The 9,294-nt window shown below is 40.2% G+C and overlaps 1 protein-coding gene across 1 annotated transcript; it reads right to left on the bottom strand.

Moving 5' to 3' along the window:
• Positions 1 to 2,371: 2,371 nt before the first annotated feature.
• On the bottom strand, positions 2,372 to 8,343 carry LOC134435866 (uncharacterized). Its single transcript, XM_063184908.1, has 2 exons — positions 8,196 to 8,343; positions 2,372 to 4,057 (listed from the first exon to the last, which is right to left on the bottom strand). Exon 2 carries the CDS (start codon positions 4,022 to 4,024, stop codon positions 2,702 to 2,704), a length of 1,323 nt encoding a protein of 440 aa, XP_063040978.1. The 5' UTR covers positions 4,025 to 4,057; positions 8,196 to 8,343; the 3' UTR covers positions 2,372 to 2,701.
• Positions 8,344 to 9,294: the final 951 nt, after the last annotated feature.

The raw sequence follows: 9,294 nt of genomic DNA, 5'->3' as shown, positions 1-9,294 counted from the left end.
ATCATTGCATCTTCTGTGTGTTATATTTCTGTATTTGGACTTTTACTGCTACCCACAGAGCATTGTGAACTGTGATAACATATTTTAGACACCCTTCTCTTTGTATCTTGCTTGTCTACCATTGTGCCTTTGTTCAAATACCTTTTTTATTCAGTAAAACATTTGAATTTGACATCCTCTCTCTCTCTCTCAATTATTGTGAATTTAGCACATTTCCAGTTTTTAGTTCAGAATGAATGAAATAAGAATGGTGATGGGATCAATATAATCATTAGGTGCTGCTAGCTCCAATGCATATACTGTAGTTCATTCTTCCAACTTAAGCCAAGTTGGAAGAATCCTTATGTAGCTAAATAACTTCACCTTTTGTGCTCAGTCATTGACTTGCTTGTAATGGTTGAAATATTTTATGTAAGGCTGACAATAATAGCAGAATGTTCAATGACACATTATTTATGTTTATTATAGTTGTGACGTCATCTGTCGAATGCTCCATTCATTTCAACGGGGCTCCCCAACGTTCGGACGTCTGTTATTTTTCGATAACGGACGGGTTGGTCTATAACAGACCGCTGTCAATGGCAACAAGACTTTTCACTGCTAAAGCGACTTTTCATCAAGACTCTAATCAGCTGCTGTGATAGACAGCACCCGTTGTCCTGGCTACCGCTGTCAATGGCAACAAGACGTTCACTGCTAAAGCCACTGGCTTGTATACAAGTCAGTGGCTAAAGCGAATGTTTCATATCACTCCGCAGGGGGTCCGGTCTTTTGTCACTCTAATCAGCTGCTGTGATAGACAACACCTGTTGTCCTGGCTAGCCTACCTAGCTGTTGCCTAGCGGTGTTCCACAGTGCTGTTTTGTTTTGCGCAGCAACAATCTTAACATTAAATAGGTCTAAAGAAATGACCCCGCATGTGTGAATCATTTAAGTATATCCATATAATAAGCGGGTTAACTTTCGGCGAGTCGGTCGCTTTGTGGAATAGCAGCACTTCAGAGAGAACAAGACCCCTCCGCTCCGCGTCGGGGTCTAAAGATTCTCTCTGTCGTGCTGCTATTCCACGGTAGCGACCTTCTCGCCGAACGTTAACCCTTACTTAATGGTGCAGTGTAATCTCACAAGTAATATTCACTTAACCATGTTTGTTTGACCATTGGTTATGCTTTTCTTTATTTATTTATTTTCTCCAAAACTTCAATAATTACATGACTTGAATTTATATGCCATCACTTTAATTGCATTCTTTCAAATCAAAACATGCATTGTTTACAATTAGGAGGTTATGTGTTAATTTATTTTATAGGATTCTGTAATACTGAGGGAAATACATAAATGATGGTAAATGTGTTGTTGGCAAATGATATACTGGCAATTGTTTTGCTTTGAAGGTTTCTCAATATCATTTCCCTAGTTTGACACCTTAACTAGCTCAGTGTTGCCATCTGGTGGAGAAAATAGGTATTGCCTAAAATTGATATCTGATATCTGGATTTATAGGCACAAACAAGTTAGGGACATGATCTTGATACCTAAACAAATATACCTCAGTCCGGTGGACTTTATGGTGTTTTTTGGCATAACGGGTGGAAATTGCACCACCTGAAAAAAATGGCAGGAGCCGCCACAGTCTGTAAGTGATGGTGGATCCAAGAGTTCAGAAAGGAACACCAAACAATATCTTACCATCTGGAGGTGTTAATTACCTCAGAAAATGGAAGCTTTCATGGCTCAACCATAAGAGAGAAACTAGGTAAACAGCATGCATGTCTTTTTGAGGAAATAGATTGTGGACAAATAAAACAAAAGTTGAACTTTTCAAAAGGAGAGCCTCCTGTAACATCTGGTATGAGAAGAACACTGCATTTGAAAAAAAAGAATGTCATGTCAAATGTGAAACGTGATGGGAGTTTCATGGTTTGGGGCTGTTTAACTACCGAACGAGCTATGATTGAAGTAATCCTGAATTCTGCTGTCCTCCTTGAAAACACTTTACTAAAATTGTTGCTGCTGGGGGTGTTACAACAAGTTATTAGGTTGAGGGGGGCAAATACTTTTTCACATGAGGTCATGTAGGTTCAGATAGCTTTTTTACCCCAATAAATAAAATTGGCAATCAAAATGTGTTTTGTGTTGACTTGGGAGTCACCTCTAGCTACCATTTCAATTTCCTTGTAATGAAATAATTTTTGCACAGCATCGTACCAGTCTTTTGTTTCTTTCATATCGTTCCAGATGCTGTCAGGTCTTTTTTACAATACAACACTTTTGCATTTGCCTGGTTATCACCAGACTTAATCACAAGTGAGATAGCAAAAAACAATTGGCATGTTCATATCTTCGAATGTCCTAGGCTGACAAACCAGGGCTCTTAAGTCGTTAACTACAGAGTAGCCAGGTCATTGAAGATGTTTCACCATGAATTCACTGTATTCGCTCAGGATGTGACAGACTTGTTTGATATACAGTAGCTAATCATGAAATAATGACTTCCGTTGAGTAGGTTCCTTTAGTGTACATGCACAGTAAGGCTTTCCCACAGCTGAGCTAACTCCAAGAATTTCAGTTTGGAACGGCAGTAATAGGCCTGAGTCATGCAGTAACATACGTAACTACTATTGATGATGCTTTCCCGGCCTACACCATCAATGTGCAACAGATTAGCTGCCCCCTTCATGGCCAAAGGTAAAGTTTTAGATCACAGTAAGAGTCCTGATTCATCAATTGCTCGATCGATATTCGGTATCAGCCTCTTCTCAAACTCCCAAAGTTTCTTGTCCACGTGCAGTTGGTTTTTGTGTAGGCTCCTTTGCAGAGGGACCCTGACGTGGATTATGTGACAGACATCAAACTGCACATCGATGGAGGGTCCAAAGTGCTTTAGGACTGAGTGTACGGATGTCTGCTCCACAGAGCGGGGATTGATGATCAATTTAGTGGGCTTGAAAACTCCCTCCCGGTCAGGCTCACGGTAAATGTGCTCCAGGATATTTATACCAGGCACATTCTGCCACTCGCGCCGGCTAAAGCGCCCGCTGTCGTCAAACTGGGTTTTGGGGAAAATGGGGTTCTCAACTATGAAGACCCCAGCGTCATGATGCTGTCTCTGTAGGGTATCCATTAAGTCCCCCAGGCTGGCATGTTTGTAAGGCATGATAATCTCATCCATGTCATTCAGGAGGAGGTATTGGGACTGATACATGTATCTGTATATGCATTCGTTCAGCGTGGTGAGCTGGCCATAGTAGTGCAAGTCCCCAGGTGAAATTTTTGGCTGCCACCCATGAGAAGGCTTTAGGAATTTGTCTATTGGCCAAGGAACAACCTCAAGCATACCCTCTTTGCTGTAGTACTTGAGTAGTTTCTCTAGATGGGGCCCACTACTGGTGTTGTAGATGACCACTCGCTGAATGCCTATCAGCTTGTAGACCTCCATGGTCTGCACAAACTGGAGGGCATTATTGTACTCACCAAAGAGGCTGGATATGCACACAGTGAAATTGTACTTAAATGAGTCCTTGGTCTCCTGGTTTTGAATGGGTAAATATCTCAACAGTGATTGGGTCTGGACAGTGCTTGGGTCCACTGATATGGCCACATGTGTGGGCTTAAAGGATGATGGACTGTTGCACAATATGTCTGAAGTCCCGTAAGGAAAGCCAAAGTGATCGCTGTGTATTTCAACGACTGCCTCTGAAGACACCCGTTGACTACACCCCTCATCCCCGTCAGTCCTAGCGTCAGCTTGAACACAGAGCACACAGTACAGCTTCTTGAACGCCGATCTTCTGAGGATGCCAATCACCCGAATGGCCCCGCCTCTACGATGGTCCTTAAATGCAGACACCACGAGGTGCGAGGAGTTGTGGATGTGTTGAATGGTTTCTGCGGTCTCTGGTAGTTCATTCTGCACTGGGGATATGTATAGGTATGTGATGGATATCACCTCCCATTTCCACCTCGCAAGACCAATGAAAAGCATGATGAAGAGGCCAGCTAGCGGTCGAAAGAACCTCTGCATCCTGCTCTCAGTTGGGGTTTCCACACCGAACCACTGCAACACATACATGACATGACATGATATGACATGACATTCATTTGAAAGATATTGGTGGGTATAGTCTTCTGCAAATCCTAGTACTTTGTATTAACATAGTACAAAATAGTGAAACATAGATTTTCACAGACCTATGATCAATATTACAGTGCCAGGTTAGTAAGTAGTTTAAAGCAATGGTTCCCAAAGTTTTCCCCCTGTGCACCCCTTTTACATTTTAATGTGGTCCGCGCACCCCCTAAGGCTTTTTGATATTCCATATTTAATTTTTCAATTGATCATAATTCATATTCTGAGGGTTGCTGTATTCCATGCTGTTGTGTAATTTGTAGAGCCAGAAAAGCGCTTTCAAACAACACCATGGACATCTTTTTGTGACTTACACTGACTGATAATCAGACATGACAAGACATCTTTTTTATCGGATCACCTTTAAATGCATTGATGAATAGGTAAACTACCAAAACAGCAATATCATTATCCATCTATTTTTTTCACTTTCCACTCTTCACAATCCAGTAAGAAATTTTATGTTCATGCTTGGATTTCACCATAAAAGTAGAAGCAACAACACCAATATTCTTAGAGTTACATATGTCCTAAAACGTGGTTGCATAATAGCATTTGGCTCACTGAATCAGATGGAGAGTTCAGATGCAAAACCCCCTAACTCCATTTCTGAAGACCTGCACTTCTATATCTGCACTCCGTTGTTGGTTTGGTTTATATTCATGTACTTCATAATACATATAAATAGTTATATTACATACATAAAATAAAATACGCAATTTTGATAGCTTTGTATTAAATAAAAATGAATTAAGATTATTTTCTGTAAAGGCACTTAGGGGGGTTTGCATCTGAACTCTTCAGATGTAGCCTACTCTACATGACACGGAAGAGTTTTCCACAAGACCAATAAATAATCCAGATACAGTACGTATCTATCCTTTTGGCAACATGGGGATAGTATCCTAAAACCACCCCACAACAACCTAGCCTAACATTTAAATGGCATTTCTCGGGCATGCAACAGTAGGACACGTATTGTCCATGTTTTGTGTGTTTATTCAGTAGCTCCCTGTCCAGGGATGACAGATGTAAATTAGCTTCATATCTTACTCTGGTTGTCTGGTACCAGAACTGTTTTGTACATGGCCCCTGTCAAATAAGCTAATAAACAAAATTAACCCTCGTCTTGTCTTCATTTCCTATTACCATGCCCGGTGTTCACGGGTCGGTTTCGACCCGTGTTTTAAATCAGCTGTAAAAGTGACAAATAACAATTATATATCACCATTTTTTCTCATGGCTTGACTGCCCTTTAGGCTTCCCTTTATTATGGAAATATTGGTTTTAATGTTTTGCCAAGGGTTTAAGGTTCTTGTTTTGTACACATAACCCTTGATTTCGATTGTTAAAAAAAATGAAAAAGTAACCTCTAAGATGTAATATAAGAAATTACACAGATTTATTGCTACCTGGATATCACTGCGCACCAGTGTTAATTTCGTCAACCATGACTATGACTAAAATATTTCGTCAAAGCCCTTTTTTGATTTTCGTCATTTAGACTAAGACTAAGACTAAATTGGGAAGGCAATGACTAAAATATGACTAAAACTAAAATTGATTTTCGTCATTGTGACTAAGACTACATTTTAAAAAACTGACTAAATTAACACTGGTGTTAAATACAATAGAGAAAAAGAGAAGCAGTGTGTGAAGAAGTTTCATTCTGCACAGTGTGATACATGTTAAAAAGAGAAGCAGTGCGCGGAGAAGGTTTATTCTGTCCAGTCAATGATATATGTTAAAAAAGAGAAGCAGTGTGTGGAGAAGTTCTATTATGTACAGTGTTGACTAAAATGACTAAAAATTGACTAAGACTAAAATTGATTTTCGTCATTTAGACAAAGACTAAGACTAAATTGGGAAGGCAATGACTAAAATATGACTAAGACTAAAATTGATTTTCGTCATTGTGACTAAGACTACGACTAAATCAAAAAAAGCTGACAAAATTAACACTGCTGTGCAGTAGTAGAACACATCTTGAAAAACAATTTTTGTCTTGCATTTTTATTTTTTATTTTATTCATAATAGTTACATCTATGGTATTTGGGTCATTTTCGACCCGTATATAATTACCATAGAGAAACAAGGGAAATAGGATTTTTTTAATGAAGGAACTGTGATGGAGTGGCCATTGTGGATGTGCACTGACTCTCCCATCAAGCCTGGCTCTGTGGTGTAGTGGTCAGAGCCCCAGTTTTTTACCCCAGTAGGTCAGAGTTTTAGTCCCAGTGGGTCAACTACTCCCCTTCACTAAAAATGGTGTTAGAAGTGGAATGGCTGATTGAGGCCATCTGAAGTGTACCTATTGTGTGTCAGGTGTAATATCAAATGAGGAATCCCCATGATAGGTGTTCCTGTGCAAGGAACCCCACCCCAGAAGCATAGATGAAGCATAGATGATGGGGTGCACTGCATGGGACAAGCCAAACCAATGCATCACAATTTTGGTGGAAATAGGGTTATAACAGGCTCTGCGTTAAGAGGTTAATTTAGGACCACTGAGACACCACCAGGTTGCATATTTGAAAAAAATCAGGTGCATTGTCCTTCAACCTTCTACTCTTACAGTATCTCGTTTGGGTTTATTGGGGACCCTTCTGTGTTTTATCTCTAAAAAGTCTATAAAGTATTATATTGTATGGTATTATAGCAAAGCAAGTACAGAGGTTAATGATGGTAGGAATATTGTTCAGGTATATGGCATGTGGCTGAGAGGCTTGTGACTAGCATTGTGCTTGTGATCATCAAGTCAGCAGAACAAGGGCTGAACAGCAGCAGTATATGACCTTTTCTAGGTTAATGAATCATTGTGTGTGTGTGTGTGTGTGTGTGTGTGTGTGTGTGTGTGTGTGTGTGTGTGTGTGTGTGTGTGTGTGTGTGTGTGTGTGTGTGTGTGTGTGTGTGTGTGTGTGTGTGTACATGCCTGGCAAAATGTAACTCAAGTGCTGTGGGCAGAGTGATTTCTTGCAGGTGAGGCATGACAGCTCATCCACATCGCGGAATCTAACCTCTAACATCACCAACCTTTGTCCTCCTCCTCATTGTCATCAAAAACATGATCTAAAACCTGTGTGATTGTATATCTTCTCTCAATTTTTTCACTGGAAATTGGACACAGGCACAGAGAAAATATGCTAGCCACCTCACATTGTCTTTATATAACCCTGAAAATGAATTATTGTTTTTGTCAAATTTCCTGTAAACACTTTTCAGCCCTCATCTGGATTCACACTAGCTGAGGTAACAGTCAGTGTAGAGTCATACTTGTACATTTATTACAAGTAAATAATGCTCAATATGTAAACAGAAAACTGTGAGTGTTATTTGGAGGCTATATTTTACTAGTTTGGGCTCACAGTGTATTTGGCACATTCAATTGTTAGCACATTTTTATAAAGTATTTCATACATTTCATAGCCAATCTTTAGCAAATCATCATCATACATAATCAAAGCGTAAATATAATCCAAATATATAATCTGAAGGATCCATATGAAAACTACGCAAAATTAGACTCTGAACGGCGAAAACTGTTATTTTTTATCTCCTTATGTCTTTTTTCTTGTCATACAATAGTCAAAATACTTTTAGAACCCTACTTAGATACACTATTCCATTGTTAAATGAGAGCATGCTGAACTATGCCCAGACTAAATTGATCCATGCTGAAATGACGCACAAAACCTCCCCGTCAAAATGACACGGAAAAGTCCAAACTCGTATTGAAAACAACCCGAACACCACAAGTGCTATATTTTTAGATACAGCATTACAGAATTTATGAATTTTTTTTTTTGTTAAAATAGAGGTGGCTGACAAAGTCAAAAAGCCTTGACACAAAAAACGAAACATAAGGGGCTCATTTACACAGTCAAAGTTGAAAATGGGTGGGTGACGACCCGAAGACGAGAGGAGGGTTAAATGAAATTAAACGGAGGAAAGGAAATAGCATTGCCCGGCTAATGTACACAAGTGGTAATTTATCCCGACAGGCACCACCAGCAGACATACAGTACAGTACCACAACAAGTGAGTAAATTATATGAAAGCACAAACCTTAAGGGGAATGAAGATGGGGAGGTATCGTTATCGTATCTGAAAATCCATGTAACTGTTCAGCAGGAGGAGCAGGTGGAGCACCTTTATGGCAATTTTCATGCTGGCATGACATTAAAGTCTATTCTATTCTATTCTAGTCTTCTAGTTAGACTGCCACACCTGAGAAAGGTGGGTGCACACAGTTTATATTGATTTCTGAGGTGGCTAATCCAAAGGGGTGGAGCTCTCTCTGTGTGCCAACATCAACCAACGAATGACTATTTCCTCATCGATACTCACATGTAACCTCCTATCTTTAATTAAAACATTAAAATAAAATCTAAAAACAGAGACAGCTTTCCTGCAATGTGCATAGACAAGGACATCTGAAAACATTGTGGTTTGAGCTGTGTAAATCAATCGGTTCCTACATGTTGATACTGCAGCTTTGGGGAACAACCGTTTCACACACACACCGCTTCCTGTGACAAGAGGGGAAATGTGATCTCTCATTCACACACACACACACACACACACACACACACACACACACACACACACACACACACACACACACACACACACACACACACACACACACACACACACACACACACACACACACAAACACACACACACGCAGAGTCTTCATTTTTCCAGGAGCAGTGTGGGGTTAGGTGCTTATGGCTCATCATCAGCTGATATGTTACCAATGAGAAAAGCAATAAGCCTGAAGATGACACCTTTAAAACAAGTAAAGCTTAAATGTTGCTTATGACTTTGTTAATGACAGCCCTGACATTCATAATGAGAATTTGCAAGAGTAGGCCTAGCTACCCTATGCTCTCTCCCCACTCACTTCCTGTCACCTGACCACGAACGTTGTGTCCTTGCCCCCTATATGCTACTGCATGTTCCTCATATATAGGCACCATTTCACACTTTGAGGGCACAAGGAGGGCACCTTCCATGTCAGTATAGTTTCCATTGTGTATGTCTCTCACTATTACACACACACGCTCACACGCACGCACGCACGCACGCACGCACAGATGCACACACACACACACACACACACACACACACACACACACACACACACACACACACACACACA

This window comes from Engraulis encrasicolus, chromosome 20 (genome assembly GCF_034702125.1).
Source record: "Engraulis encrasicolus isolate BLACKSEA-1 chromosome 20, IST_EnEncr_1.0, whole genome shotgun sequence".
Classification (NCBI taxonomy): Eukaryota; Metazoa; Chordata; class Actinopteri; order Clupeiformes; family Engraulidae; genus Engraulis; species Engraulis encrasicolus.
Note: the sequence above shows the minus strand (reverse complement) of the source record. Positions and strands in the feature narration are given on the sequence as shown.